The sequence below is a fragment of the Anopheles stephensi genome, chromosome 3 (genome assembly GCF_013141755.1).
Source record: "Anopheles stephensi strain Indian chromosome 3, UCI_ANSTEP_V1.0, whole genome shotgun sequence".
NCBI lineage: Eukaryota > Metazoa > Arthropoda > Insecta > Diptera > Culicidae > Anopheles > Anopheles stephensi.
The window spans coordinates 85,518,255-85,534,325 of NC_050203.1; the positions used below are offsets into that span (position 1 = coordinate 85,518,255).

General features: G+C 46.0%; 1 protein-coding gene and 1 long non-coding RNA gene across 4 annotated transcripts in view; one reads left to right on the forward strand and one right to left on the reverse strand.

Moving 5' to 3' along the window:
* LOC118513903 (sarcoplasmic calcium-binding protein 1) overlaps positions 1-10,887 on the reverse strand; it is a 20,174-nt gene extending 9,287 nt beyond the window's left edge. Inside the window, exons 1-4 of one of the 3 annotated variants that reach the window (XM_036060226.1) lie at positions 10,813-10,887; positions 9,441-9,540; positions 3,516-3,682; positions 1,493-1,573 (exon numbers count right to left, since the gene is read on the reverse strand). In XM_036060226.1, coding sequence (XP_035916119.1) covers positions 1,493-1,573; positions 3,516-3,682; positions 9,441-9,492 — 300 coding nt within the window. In that variant the 5' untranslated portion in view covers positions 9,493-9,540; positions 10,813-10,887. The other 2 variants (XM_036060227.1, XM_036060228.1) reach the window with 2 other exon arrangements.
* LOC118513905 lies at positions 3,868-8,920 on the forward strand. Its single transcript, XR_004906531.1, has 3 exons — positions 3,868-7,398; positions 7,482-7,592; positions 7,676-8,920. It is a non-coding gene; the product is annotated as an uncharacterized LOC118513905 (long non-coding RNA).
* Positions 10,888-16,071: the final 5,184 nt, after the last annotated feature.

A 16,071-nucleotide genomic window follows, 5' to 3' on the forward strand; every position in this document is an offset into this window, starting at 1 on the left:
CCGCCAGTGCGCGTCTGCTTTAGCGCGTGCTTCCGGCAGGAAGAGGAAAACTTCCGCCAGCACGGGAAACTTTCCATGTGTTTGCCAGCTAACTGCAGACGCTCGACGTAGGCCAAACTCCGTGAGGTTTGCTGTTATTGGAAGCGTGTTATTTCAAACTTTTACCGGGTGCGGTTGTGGACTTCGTTTGGACAGACTTTGTGCCGTCGATCGATGCGTGCCTGCTACATTGTATTCCATCGCAGTTAGATGTGTGCGGTTGATTTTGGCGGGTATGTATCCGATTTCTCCGTGTTCGGAGCAACCCAGGAAGGGATCCGACAGCCCCTCGAATGAGTTGCTCCGACGCTTTGCCACTTCAGGGCACCAGCTGGACGGTAGGCGAATTAGTCGGCTGCTTGGAAAATTGATACCGTACTTGTGTACAGCCGGGCCCGGAAACTTGTACATGTAATTTCTGCAATTGTTGTCAAGCCGCGTGTCTACAGCTCTAGTGGAGCTTATCTCAATTAGATGAGATGTCGGCTTGATGGATGGATGCGTCGATTCGATCTGATGGAACTGATGTAGCAATTAGGCATTTGACATGATGCCAATGTAGTTTGCAATGGATACAGAACAGTACCTGCAGCACATCAGCTGGAGTATTCGGTGGGATTACTCGGGTTGGGCTAGTTTCACGAAGCGTTTACACAGGCAGGCATGTTCATGTGAACGCTATTTTTTCGTGCTAGAGCATTGTTCTAGCAAACTATTCCAAAGGGCCAACGGGCCAAGTGAAACTCCACGGTGTAAAACAATAGCCGTGAAGCCAAACTGTACTCACCGTGTTTCCCTTATACGAATCAAATGTTCTTTTGTGGAAAATGTAAAACCATTTCCAGTGAGCTCTGTCCGGAATACGATTGGCGGCAGAGTGAAAGGGTCCCCTTTGTCAGAGTGGCTTTAACGTGGCAAGGATCCAATGCTGAACCTATTCATTAAAATTGAAGCGACGAAGGTAATGTGGCTGAGCGATGTAACGGATGTACGGTAGTGGTGGAGAGGGTAGTACCGGAGGATCAGACATTTGACATCGAGAAGTCAAGTCGATCAAATATTTATAGCGTTTTCTTCGCTTCATTTCAGCCCCTGCTGCAGGGTTCGGGATAGCAGGGGGACGAATATGAACCTCTCGCTCGAGGAGGACTTTCACACACACACAACAGTTTATAGTGAGCAGCACATTAAATTGCCAGCAAAAAAAGGGCCAAGAATGAACCCTAAAAAGCGTTTTTTTAAACAAAACATAAACATAAAGGAAACTATGCTCTCGAGAGAGATGGAATTGAGATGTGTCTATGTGGAAGTCCTGCCAGTTCGCAATTGGTGATCAGTTACGGTTATCAAACATTCATCCATCTTTCTTTGCCAAATGGTGTGAGGCCCATAAGTTGAAGTTGTTTTTTGGGCGGTTTTCGTTACTTCCGTCCTGCCGGAGTGCTATACATACCTTCGGGAATTCGGAGTAGGGCTTGCCAACGCAGGTCTGCTTGACGGCCTGTTTGAATTCCTCGGTGGTGATTTTGCCATCCTGAAAGAAAGGTGGAATTAAAGATAGATCCATCGTTAGCTAGGTTTTGCACACCGGTTTGTGTATTGGGACAGTGTGAGCTGGTGGTTTGCATCGTCCGGGTTTGTGTGGCGTAGTGGTCATAATGTCTGCAGCAACAACTCCCATCGGACGTGTTCTGTGGTGAGCCGTGTGGTGGCAATGTTCAGAAGCTAAAAGATGCATAACGCTGTCGTCGTGGTGGTGAAGCGCACATGTCAGACGCACGGTGATAAGTGGTTTTGCATGGTTTCTACCACAAGGTGCAAAGGTGGACATGTACTCGGGCATAGCGAGTGTGTGCAGTGCAAAGCGAGACAAACACAAGAGCGACTACTGAGCGTGATGGGAAAAGATCTTCCCGAGAGTTGGTAGAATGACTGACAATTAAGTTGGTAGAATGTAAATAAGACATCTCAAGGCATCGGAGATTCGTATTTACAACCCGCGATTCAGGTTTGATGGGTAATTTCGTTTTATTTTGTGTACTCATTTAATGCACGAAATAAATAAACACCGGTTCCGGATAATGACCGTGTGTGTGTGTGAGTGTGTGTTCATTGCTCCGGAGTCTGTGGAAACTGTGGATAGAAATAGATGCTTTGGAGTTGAGCGAGTCTGAGTAGCGTCTCAATGAGAAATGAGGGTCAGTCGAAACCTTTCTCCGATTGTGATTGAGTCCTAGGACATTACTGCAATAATTAACGTCCCCGTAGCAGTATCAGTTGTAAATGAGTTTCCTTAAAACAAAAAGGGGAGACCTCAATTAGACGCGCCAATTGGTCACCGCTCGTCGTCGTTTGGTGCTGATTGGAAGCAAACAAGAATAGAACGGGGGCTCGATCGTTTTTCTTGCGAAACCCATTCGCCGCATGCAAGAAGAAAGCAAAGGAAAAAAATCGCAATGCGCCAGCACCGCAACACGCGAAGCATCGGTACACGACGAAGCGGCGGTGGAGGTATTTGCCAATGGTTCCGATAATTATTTCTCCCGTATATACGTAAAACCATTCGCCAAGATCAATTACACCATCCAGGGTAAACGTTGGGCTTGGCTGCACGGGAAATGAGGAGTGTGGCCATATGCGAATGTTCCAACAGAGACTTCAGCACCGACCGGATTCGAGGTTATTTAGAGTTTTTCTGAGAGTTTCGACGAGCACGGACACGGACGACGCAGGACTGGCGGGGACAGGGACAAGGTAACGTGCTATACTACAGGTTAAATAAACACTGTGCAAGCAAAAGTATAGCAAAAGGCTGCTGCGATGAAGAGAACACAATCGAGAATGGAACAGAGAAAACCCACCCCAACTCGTCGACTCGCTGGGGATTTTTTTCTGATCTTGTTTATGAGTAAATGGAAAGTTAAAGACGACTTTTTCGATTGCTCCCTATCTCTTTCTGTCTCGCCTAAGGGCACACAACACGATGAACCTCTGGAAACAATAGACACGCTCTGGTGTACCGGGTCGATTCCCTTGAGGGAGACAAAACGCAAACAACAGCTAGTTTTCAAAAGAGCCGGGCCAACACAGCAAGGTCGGGAGAGCAAGCACTCGAGGTTTGCATGACATCCAGCCAGGAACCGGGAAAAACTGCTGGAAAAACTTTCCGTTAAGATATGTTTTCTTTTCTTTTTTGGTTTAATTATTCGCGGCGGTCTGCTTGTTCTCGCCCGGTCTCTCCCTCTCACGCGGACACTCCCGGATGGTGTGTGCGTTTTCGGAGGGCAAACAACGTGCTGCTACTATCCAGCGCAACAGGTTGCCGGCAATGTCGGGAATGGATAAAATGAGCTGCGAATAGAGTTCCTGGCTTGCGTGCCAGCCACGACGACACGCGGAGATGCATGAGGTGTGAAACGTTGCGATGATGCAGTGTGAGTTGTTGTGTGCTTAGGGGAGTTGCGTTACTACCATACCTTGTCGAAATCGGCAAGGGCGGAGATCTCATCCCAGAGCGACTTCATGATGAACTTGTATTCGTTCAGACGGGCCGGGTTGATTTCGCCCTTGCCTTCGATGACGGTGGCACGGAGGGCCATGCACTGGAAATCGTTGTTGTCCAGGAAGCCATTGTTGTCAATGTCTGCGAATGGGGCAAGAAAGAAAACGGGCATTAGAGCGTTAAGCGTGAAGAACTTCAATACAAAGTGGCGAGATTTGCCAACCTAATCGGCCATAACGTCGGGTGGCCTTATCAAACGACGAGGAATGCTTATCGAGCAGGATATATTAAACTCGTATCATTGCGTCTTCTTTTCGTTCCCAAAAAGTCCTTCAGATCTGAGCGCTGAAATGTGATTCAACGATTTTGGACTCAAATTTGTTCACCGAAGAATCCCTTAACGAGGCAGCGGATCGCGTAATGAAGTGACGGATGGGTTGGTGTGATGTGCCAAAACAGTGTCAATTTGGCCCTTTTTTCCGCGGCACCGCCATTCCGATACAGTGCCGATAACATTTCCGAAAGCGAGATATTAGCACTCGCACCCACACACAAACACACACAGTTTTGTATGTAAACAAGAGATTTTTAACGAGTTTTTGATGCTTGCCCATGAGTTTTTTTTTCCATTTTCTTTTCCTTTTTCTTTTTGAGAGGATGGGACAATATTTGTGATCGAAGAAATGTCTCGAAGACTCATCAAATACTTTGACTCCCATCGCCATCCATTAGCAGCGAATCGCGTGGTAGAGTTCTTACTGCTCGATGCAAACGGCGCCGAAGCCGATAATTTGATTCAGTTTTATTCAAATTGTGAAGCGAATGTGGCTGCGTGTTGGAGAGCGAGAGCTACAAGAAGCGCCTGCCGAGCACTTTGAAGTCCATTAGCAGAGTCGTATCATTTACCGACCGAATTTCGTGCGAAGTTGGCAAAGCGAACACGTCGGTATCGGTTTTCTGAATTTGGAAGGGCTTTTTTTTGGAAAAGGTTATGATTTCGACTTTGATAGCTATCTTTACTCGAGAGTTTTGAGCACTTTTTAGAGTAGTATTTCAGAAGTATGGACACACACGCAAATTAGTCAAGTGGTTAAAAAAATTACATTACATTACGAATTACAATATCTAACTAAAGGACGAAGGCAAGCGGCCGTCGTCGTTGTCCGGCAGTCTCGCTTCAAGCTCGAAAACTGACCCAAACTGTTGCGGAAACTTTTTTAATTGAATTTTCGGTGCAAATTGAGAGAGAGAGTTTAAGGAAAAATGGCCCGGAGAACTATTTCAATTTTTTGTTCCTATTATCGACGGCCCATGTAATCACTGTTGCCAACTGAAGAACTGAAAACCTCGGAACAAAAAAGGGGAACCAATTCGACAGCTTATCACATTACGGTCGAGAGGGAAGTTTGTGCCACGTTTGTGCCTGGGCTCGTGTCCGTAGCTGCGGTTTGTACTTGCCAGAATTTAATTACCCACAATTACAAACTTTGCGAACGCACAGCTGACAAAGGCTGGGTTTATTGCATCGCTGTCTCGCACCACCAGAAGCAGACAGAGGCGAACCTTATGCTACGCACGTATTTAATTAGTTGGATTAAAACAACTCTTTTGGGGAAGGAAGGAAATTGCTGTCGGAAATTGTGTACGTAAACCGGGCATTAAGCCACGCATTAGTCACGGCGGCACTTTCTTATCTCGTCGCTGAGGCGCGTGTCGCGTGATTTCAGGCACACCGGAAAGAGGTATATAAATCAAGTGGACGACGCTTCGGAGTATACGCATCCTCCGTCGTCCGGGTTTCCGTTTGCCGTCGACAGGTCGACAGGCTCGCATATCAAAGGAAACGAGTAGAATAATCAACGGACCAAGCAGGAGTTCTGTGTTGGTTTGTCAAGAAATTGGACACTTGGACAGCATTAAATAACGTTCCAAAAGAGTTTTTGTTTTCTTCTGCCGGTGCGTGGTAAATGGAGTGGATGACGCTGGTTTCCCTGACCAGCGGTCGAATCTCCAAACGGGTAAGTTAATTGGCATCGCTATGGTTTCCAGCGCTGCGGTAAATTGAAGATTATTGTACAATCTCTCATCATAATTTGTTTTTGCTTTGTAGCAATGGCGGCGGTTAGAGGGAATGCTGTGGAACCGTGTCTTCTATTTCCTGGAACTGCAACACGAACACAAACTCGAACGATGATGCGGACGAACAAGTCCTCCGTGTTTTGCAGATTTACAAGGTTCCGGCAGGCTTCGATGGCTCAGTTTTAAGCAGTTTTTCTTTCTTCGAGAGGACTTGTGCGGATGAATATTTCGGTTTCGGCAATATCGGTAATATCCGCCGCACATCCTCTCAGTTGTTGAAAATGAAACAGCGGGTGCTGAAATACAAAGCCACCGAAAGGAAATCCACACCCACAGGAAGCGAATGCTGTGTCCAGTCGAGAGTATGAAAATTGACTGTTGACATTTAAAAATGTGTCGCCAAAGCCCCGTTTGTAACGGCACCAGTTACCATCAAAGTGAAGTTTCATTTGCCGTTGAAAATATGGTTCATGATTTGCCTCAAGTGGACACAATCGCCCACCGCCCAAGCGTAAGGAATCTCACACTTATACGGCTTGTTGTCATCTACCGAGGAGTTGGCTTATTCTTACGATGATGAGTATTTTTTCTTTGTCTTCCTAAAACAACTTCGCCCTTGTCCCGGCACTGAGCTGGAATTTACGCTGGAAGCGGTGTAATAGAAGCGGAAAATTCTTCGTACCAGCCCTGCCCGCCTTCGCGGTAGCTCAGCAGGGCCACCAGGGCGCTACTCGGACTGCGAATGGAGTAGCAATAGCAAGAAGCGTTCCGAAAAGCTTGCGCGCTCACCAGTGGAACGAATCCTGCGGGTTTTACGCGGAGCAGCAAACAACAAACCGGCCGAAGTGCTCTCGGAATCGGTTAAAAGTCAAAGGTCGAAACGAAGGCAAACCGGTAACGACGACGAGCATCTTGCAAAAGCGCAAAGGGATTCGAGGCCTCCGATCCAACTGCGAACCTGCCAATAATCAACAGTCACTCAAACCGTCGTCTTCTTCTTGCGACCGGATGTGCGCGATGGTGGTTAGGGGGGTCCGTTTACCTTGTCAGTTTGAGTTTCTTGTTGACCGCACCGCGTAGACTGTGGCCTAACATCCGGCAGTGCTTAGCACACGAACCATGGAGCAACGCGAAAGCAGCATGTATTATGAGCCAATTTAGTGTAAGAAATGAGGAGTGTCTTCCGTTTGGAAGGAAGATTGATTTGAGCGATGTGTTCCTCACCGTTTCTTGCAGGCAGAGCAGAGCAACACACTTTCAATTCTGAAGGTCGCGTCCGTTGAGTGTGGGCTCTTTTCGGCTTTGTTTCGGCACCATCTTGCTGTACGAAACACAAAACGAAAAAAAACTTTCGAGCACACTCAACAGGTGTTCCGCTGGCAACTCGCCGCGACGGTTGTGGGATGTAACGAGCGCGCAACGTATGTGTATGTGCAACACTTTTTGTGTCTTAAGCATTTGCTCGCGCACTGCAAAACAACCGCTTTAATAATGCACACGTTGGGCAGCGTCTGCGAACCGGGTGAAATGGTTGCTTGCATGACTCTTTAAGGTGAAGGTAAACCTATTGTGAAATGGTTTATGGGTATGAGGCGCTCCGAAAAAAAACCCCTAAACATTTTAGATTATTTGTTGCACAAAACTATGCTAATTAATTGTACATGGCTATCGATTATTAGCTAGGTTCAAGTTTTTTTCCCCTCATCGATGGAGGCGCCCGGTGTTTTGTGATGGAGGCGCCTGGTAGCTGATGATTTGTTCGCGTGCATTGCAAGAAGGTATAAAATTTGCATTAAAATCAGCTCATTGACCCTTTCTCGATTGCGATGCGAGTTTATAAAAATCTTCTTCTTTTTCCTAGGGTGGAATTATCAGCGCTCAAACCGATGAATGTATACGCCGAAAATGCAAACAGCAGCAGCAAAGGTCACTGAAAGAATGTGCAATTCTTCTTCAATTGCATTGCAAGAAGGTACAAAATTTGCATTAAAATCAGCTCATTGACCCTTTCTCGATTGCGATGCGAGTTTATAAAAATCTTCTTCTTTTTCCTAGGGTGGAATTATCAGCGCTCAAACCGATGAATGTATACGCCGAAAATGCAAACAGCAGCAGCAAAGGTCACTGAAAGAATGTGCAATTCTTCTTCAACGAAGCTCATGCATAATACAACGGTAACCGCCCGCAGGCTCTGCTGACTGATGATAAGGTGAGTGTAGATTAGGATGGTAAAGACACGATCCCATAATTAGGCACATTCAATCGAAGCTAAGCCCTTCAATTCAAAGGCTCTTCCCGTGCAGAGGGAAATTGCCATTTAAAAGAAAGTATAGTTTAATCTAGCGGCGCACTGAAATGTCACGCAATATACATTTTTTTTTGTTGATTTCGAAGTACCTGGGTGGTACAAGCAGAGAGCTCGCGTAGGTAGTGACCGGTGGCCATTCGCAATTCAACGCATCACGCCGCTCGCAATTGTGAGTGGCCTTGCCATAAAGACCAGTATTATAGGATGCTGCTAAAAATAGGTCCCAGTAGCGTGAAGGCATGAAGCCGCTCATGCTGCGTTTCGTTGTAATTCCTAGTTGGGTTCGGTTGGCAAAAACCACCAACAAAGGCCCGGATGATTTAACGCTTAAGGAAGAAGATTCGTGCGAGTCCCATCGACGTGCGGCACGGTCCCGGTTCCCGGTACCCGGGTGTATTAATTGTGAGCCTTACCACGATTGCTGCACGCGTGTCCACGACTCCTCACGCACACACACACCGAGGAGGTATGTGACGCGCGCGCCATCCGCCACAGAAAAAAGGGAGAAAGCTCTTTCTAGGATTTTTCGGATGACAGTTTGTGGCCCCGTGGCGTGCCGCCTGGGGGCTCAATGGCAGCAGCAGCTAGCCAGCCAGCATCAGATGAGAGCCAGGTAATGTCGCGATGGTGGTTTTGCGATTATAAAAATAATTGGGTGCCGGGGTGAAATTAAAATTAGCAACATTTTGTTCACTTTTCACCCGCGCGACGTTCGCGTTCGCTTTTGTTGCCGCTAGCGGCTGGGTGCGGTCCGAGGACCGAGGGCGGCCGGCCGAGAAATGTACTTTAGCTGAGCATGTGTGTATGTGTGTGTGTGTGTGTTGGTTCATTTTTTCTGTTGCGTTTCCTCATTGTATTAAATTAATCTTGCCTTGCCTCTAATCTTCTTGCTCGTTCTTGACGTTCTTGAGCAGAAAATTACACCGGGCCCACCAGCAGGAGTGGTTGGTGTTTCGAAATGTACACAATTTAATATTTTAATTTTAGAACAAATCCTGGGGAAATCTATCCAACTTTTGCACGATGAGGGGGGGGGGGGGCGGAGGGTCTCATTGTTTTGCTAGAGAGCTGCCGAAGGAGGATATTTTTCGCAGAAAAGGTGCGCAAGAATTTTCTTAAAGTACTACTCCGATATCGTAGGAGAAAAAAAAGGAAAAAAAGAACGAGCAATAAGAAGACCTCACTCTTATTCTTTCTCCTTAGCCGGGGATAGTAGTTTTTCATCGTGAAATGACTTCGACCCGCTATTATTATGTGCCTAATTATATCGCACATTCACCGGGGGTAAGATCTCTTAATGTTTGCGAGAAGAATAATTAATAATCTGGTCCCGAAGAATGGCACACCACCACCCAAACCCAGTCCCCGGATTACCCGGAAGGACAGACGGGGCAGAAGACGAAAAGGGCGAGAAGACATTAGCAAATTTGGTAACAAGGCTAAAGAAATTGTGCAAACCCCTTTTCTTTTGTTTTTTTATGTTGTCTTCGTTTGCGCTTGGTAAACACTTACCGTACATGTGACGGACGATGAATTCGACACGCTGATCCCACGAGTAGCTCATTTTGGTTTTGGTTTTGTGTTTGGAATTTAGATCCTAATCTGAAACTAACTGCACACCGCAAGGGCACAGGCACAGGCACGGGAAGGTTCATTGGCAAGTAAATGAAAAGAAAGAAGAAAAGATTGTGATTTGTTAGATTTCCTGAGCGGGGAAAATATTGGCTTAAGCAGAAGTATATTTTTAATTCTAGATAAGCGCAAGGTGAAAGCTAGGTTAGTTAAACAGAGAGGCTTAAATTTAAATTAACACATCCAGATACACACATACAGAAAGGTGCTGGCAAGGACAGAGATTTTTTTCTTCTTTATCTTGCACATCATGCACACTTCCTCCTATGCTCTGATTGTTCTGTTCTTAAGGGCTGTAACAGAGGACTTCTAGGTGCGTGTGCTTTCTAATTGATCGGTAACATGCGTAAAGTGAGGAGTACTTTCTTCGCGTGAGTGTGCAAACTTTCTGAAGTGAAAACTTTTGCCCCAAACGAGTTTTCCTCCGCGTGCCGCAAGAACGATCATTAATTATCCCTTTCGGCACCGATGAAACAATGTGGTTCGCGTTTCTTGGGCCATCTTGATAGAACATTATTCGGGGATCATCATTATTAGCACTTGGGTGAATAATTGATTTTTTGGGCCATTAATTTGTGGTCCATTGTGTTCTGTATGTGATCCGCAAGAGATTATCCAGCGCTGAGTAGACGGTTGGTGGAAAAAAACGACGATGAAAAGGAAAGAGCAAGTGCTTCAACTGCACAAGAGCTGCAAAAGAAAAGGTTGCAAGATAGAACGGAATTTTCCACTGTGGGGGTTGCGGGTTGGGATTTTCGCTGCTGCGTCGCCTTCGCCAAACGGGCTCGGGTCAAAAGTTCTGAACCAAAACCACCTATAAATCACACAAACACACACACAAACACATACACAGAAAGAGAGACATTCACATTCACAGAGAAAAGCAGAGAGTCAAACACAGGTCGCTTGAGGTCCTAAATTCAAACGGTTTAGCGCTTTGCGTGGGGACGACGTGCGAATTCGACCCGACGTGTGATTCGGTCGTTCAATCGTTTTTCGATCGCTTTCTCCTCGATTGTTTGGTCTCTCTTTGGGGGGTACACTGAAGCTTTTTTTCTTTGGTTTGATTTTCCTTTTTGGGGAATTGAGGCACACAACACCAACTGTTTGTTTTTTTTTGTTTGGTGGGACACACAGAATTTGTCCGTTTCTTTTTTAAGACACACAAAACATCACCAACAACGGCTTCACACACGTTTAGTAGCTAGCTAGCGAGAAGGGTTAGGAAAATACTTTGTGGCGAGCTTATTACTTGTTTAAACCAACTTCCGTCGAAGACTAAAACGATCTTAACCGGTACCGTGTGGTGGTCCCCTTTATTAAAAACTCCCGGCCCCATGTTGCACGGCTGATAAAGGTTGTTGCGCGACACGCCGCTGCTATTGCTGCCCGGATGCTGCCGAGTCTGCGCAGCTGATTGTACGGGCCCGACGACCCGTTCGGGTTCCTCCGCGGATGTGTGAGGGCTTTCGGGTTGCTCTTTTGGCGCGAAAAGAAAACGGATTTGGGTGTTCAATAATTTACTGCTCGGCGTGAGTTGATTAATTCGTCGATTTATGATGATATTAGGCTGCAGATTTTTTTTACATAAACTTTACGCATGTTAGTTGGAAAGAAATTCAGTAAGGTTTAATGAAGTTAGTTGTCCTATTCTTATTCCTATTATCTCGTTGTGAATACAAAGTGCTTTAGAAGTTTGCCGTATTTTTCCTTATAGTTATTATTAATGATTGCATTTATTCAAATTTCATAAAATGTTTTTTTATTATTTATGTAGGACATCCTGGCCATGTTGCTCCATGAAATGTTATACTGATTATATTTAATACAAATAATTTCAATTTTCCATTCGGCATTATGGCTCACTTGTTGCAAAGCTTTGCAAGAGCCCAACGTATCAATTTCCCGCAAAAAATATCATTCAAACTCCAATATCATCCAGAGCACGTAATTATTTAGTGCTTTCCGATCGATTTTCATTTCATTTCGATCGCTTTTTCTTTGCTTGCCGAGAAAGAGCACTTAATCGGTGCTAAATCTCTCGTACCCCGATGGTGTGTATTCAAATTCGGCTTCAAACAATAGCTTAGCGCTTGCGCAATCCGGTAAAAAAGTGCCGGGATTTAGCTCCCGTGCTGCAACAACGCGGATCGTGTCGCGCGACACATCTGCCCGTGCAACATCCGATCGCCTGATCCTGGGGATCGTCGGCCTGATGCTGCCAGCCATCATCAGGGCCTTGGCGTGGCCTGCTGTTGACTGGCCCCAGCTGAGCGTCGGAAAGGGAAAGCGAGCGTTTTGGGGGTATGACAACCAGCAGCAATACGACAACAAATGGATCACATACTAACAATGCTGTTGATCGTATCGGCTCAAGGCGTTTCGAACACATACAAGCACACACACACACGGAATTTGCAACAGGCAAGCGATATTGAGCAACAAGAAGAATACGGGAAAGTATTCAACAAAAAAAATGGAGGGAAGAAGAGTCGCGTAGCACCAGCACCATCGAAAGTGTAATATTTGTGGTCAAATGGGAAAAATATAATGAGCCTGAGAAGATTTAATAATAAAAAAAACAAGGAGCAGTGCAGTTAACCGTGAATTAAATAATTAAGTGTGAATTGGCACGGGCACAATGTGTTTTTTCTCTCTCTCTCTCTCTCTCTTTGGGGTTGGGAAGTTGGCCCAGAGTAGTAGAATATTGCAGCACAAACGCGTACCCCAAGTTGGCTTCTTGTTCTGCTTTGTTTTCCGCTTGTGATGCTTTCGGATGGGTTTTGCTGGCACGATCCTCGCATAAATGTATGATCGTGCGATGCTGCTGGCGTGCCAAACGCGTGCAAAAGTATTTATTCGTATCAATTCGTATCGTCGACTTTGTTATTATTGCCAAAGGCCACGTGCCACAGCGCGCCAGTCGACAGGCACTGTGTTTGATGCTACTATCATTCAAATTTATTTGCTTTATTCATCCATTATAGTTGCTCGATACATTTTATTGTATTCTATTCACTTTTTTTATAATCTTCCGGCATCTTTCTACGCTCCTTTCTCATCCATCGTTACCGGCAAAGCGTAAAACGAAACAGAAAAGAACCTTGCCACTTTCAACGCGGAAGGTGTAAATAAAAAGGGGGATATTAGTTTCGGGGGATAGACTTCCGTGGCAATACGGCACGAGCACTAAGTCTACACCGTCGTTTTCCGTCATTTTCATCACATTTTATTTTCACGCTGAAAGGCGTGACGGTGTCCGATCCGTGCACCGAATCCTCCTCCGAACTCGATTAAGTCCCACCAGCTCGTCCGCCATGTGGGTGGATGCGTACGTGTGTAGGATGATATCGTGTCACGAAACAAGACAAAACACTCATGTTTGCGGGCGTTGTCATCCCGACGAAGTGTCACAGTTTATCACGATCAGCGGTGATCGTGCGATAATGATTGTTATGAAGGGAGGACTCAAAGTCGGCGAACCTTTTGCAAATGTCTACCTTTTCTGGGTTTTCGTCCTCTTTATTCTCTCACCAGTAATGATACCAAACAATGGAGGTATAATATAAGCTGCGAAGTGTTTCATCGTTGATAATGCTCCTTTCGCGCAAAAACCGGGAAGCATCGCATTGTTGCAATTCAGCCTCGTCGCTAATTGTCTGGTGTTGTGTGTGCGCGCGCTATCGGAGCATTCCCCGGGAAGCAACATTTCTTCGGGTTCTTCCTGTTCCCGGTAGTGGCGGGTGATGATGCCGGGACCACGGGCCCAGCAACATACCGGTTGGGTTTGGTCGGGGTCGGTACGGGCCGATAAAGATTTCGTTACAGGAAGCATACACCGAAATAAATATATATATCATTGGTCGCTGTGGCTGGCGGGAGGCACCGAGCGAGGGGGGGTAGAGACACACGTACACTGGGTGCGAAGAACATTGCGTAAATTAATCTCTTTTCAACAAGACAAAGAGAGTACGGTGCGAGCGCGAAACGACCTAGCAGCAACAGTGCTGCTGATTTTTCAGCACTGATGGCGCTTCTTATTCACTGTGTTAAGCCACTCGGCGGCAGCGCAGCGGTGAGATGGATAGTATCGCGGGCTACCTCGAGACCCGATCCGGTGACGACCCCAGGAAGGTTGGTATGTTGTTCCGCGTCCTCTGCTCGCACTGAACAGTCTAATTTTACCCCCAGGGGTTGGAGATTTACCGTTCGCACTAAATTGTGACCTGTGCTCGGTTGGTGGTGGTGCGAATTACAGCAGAGGGGAGGCTAGCTGGGCAACCCCGCACCGGGGGCAGTCATTGCACCTAGAGGTCATAGATTTTTATTACGAAGGGATGAGTAGCGAGCGATGATCGGATATAGATAATTTTGCTGAGGATGTCACTAGCATAGTCGCCAATGGCGAGGCCAATAAATCTATGCTTGCAGATGTGTTTTAAAGTCACTATCAGATCGGCTCATTTGAGGCCCTTAATTCTGCTGTTAATGCACTTAATGTATCCTCTTTTAATTGCTTTTTGGCTTAAAAGCTGTGACTATCTGTGATTCAAATTGCCCATTACGCAGGTGGTTATGGTTGATTTGTTTACAGAACGTCTAAGTACTTCGACTACATCAGTCTCTGCTTAATTACTCAAACCTTGAAGAAAAGTCTCACTATGAGCGTCATAGTCCAGTCCGAAAGATTAATGCTGTCTAGTCTTGCCTTGTCTAAGGGTGGTTCGGTGGCCGAGGCAACAGCGGCGCCGGTCTTCACACGGCAGGGCCGGGGTTCAAAAGCCATCCAGACCGCGCCTCCCCGTACGTAATGCTGATTATTTAACTATGGGTAAAATTAAGTCCCGGAAAGCCAGAAATGGCAGGCCGAGACCTCTTGAGGTTGTAGTGCCAAGGAAGAAGAAGAAGAAGAAGAAGTCTTGCCTAGTAGCGCTTTACCAAATTTTATATTAGAATTGTCTAATGAATACCAAGTAATATACTCGCTTCCCGGTGTCTTTAGCGTATATGAGTCGGCGTATTAGTAAAACATCTCTTCCGGGTCTTATCTTCCTTATAAGGACTGATTGGCTGGCTACTTGGTATAAACAAGTTCAAAAAGCCAAAATATCTCGAGGTTGTAGCGCAAAAGAATAATATTTTCTTCCCAGGTTCGATTGAATAAATACATGATCAGTAGAACCTAATAGTTCATTACGCCAATAAGGGAAAGAGAGAGAGAGAGAGAGAGAGAGTAGAGTTGATTGAGTTCGAGGACCAGTTCTTACCGAACTAGAACCAGGAACTGTGCATGAGTTCAAAGAAATTCGTGGTACAGGCTCTAGGCTCTTGGTCGTTCCGTTGCTATTTGAATCTCATAAAGTGACAATTGATAAGCAGAGCAATCATGATATCGATCGTGGAGTATACGATAACTAATGAGTGGCAAAAATCGATTCAGAGAAAACTAGAGAGAGAGAGAGAGCAGGTGAGTCATGGGTTGATGAAGCACAATAAACGTGGTCAAAGGTCATAAATTACAAAAAAACCAACCGGCTTCAACGTCTGGCTATGTAAAGTAAAGTTTTTACGAAACTAAACGATTCCTCTACTATCCTCTTAGTGCTCTAGCAGTTTAGTAATTCGACTAGATAAACAAGACAAGAGACTGATAAACCACTAAAAAAATTTCCTTCAAGTCATCATAACTGGTAATGCTATACGTTGGAAGAAAAGCAAACTACCGTTCGCCCAACTGTGGCAATAGGCTATATAGTTACGGAAAGTAATTATTTTGATTGTTACAAAATATCCTGACGCGGCCGTATGTGCCAACACGCTCCTGTCAGTTGATGTCATGTTCATTGTCAGGCTTATCTGCAGCGGGCGCAGACAACTGACGACAGGTGCGTGTCTTGCACATCGAGATTGTTATGATCTAAAGGGAAAAAGCAGCAAACCCAAAGCGCAGTTATAGCTGATACCGCAGCGGCTCTCTATCCGGCAGAGGGGAAAACCCTTTTTCCTAAAGAAGAATCGAATCACACACACCATTGGGGCCTGATGCCGTGAGTTGAGGGGAGGGTAACATTTATTTTTGCAAGCTCACATGTTAAACGTGTCCGTCCTTTCTCTGCTTCTCTCTGCAACAATTCGGCACCAAAGGTACGGATCACAGATTTGCGGAAATAGCGCGAAAGCAAACCCGGGGGTTGGGCGCGGGTCTGATTAATTTTAAAAGATAGTACGGCACGGGACGGACCAACCCTTCGCCGCCGAGGTTTGCGACAGATTTGCGGTTGTCTTCTGTCTGTTGGCAGGGTGTTTTCCCCGGGATCTTTCACAATCGGCCGCCGCAGTGACGCACACTAGCGGTGCAGTGTGCAAGGATGTCTAATGCAGGCGATCCTCGCGTGAAATGCATTTCAATAGTGTTGAATGCGCAAAACTAGGAAGTGACGGACCTTTGCTCAAGGGTGGTCTGATTGATCTTCTAAGTTCCCAAGAAGATAGGATGTTTCTGTTTCCTCGA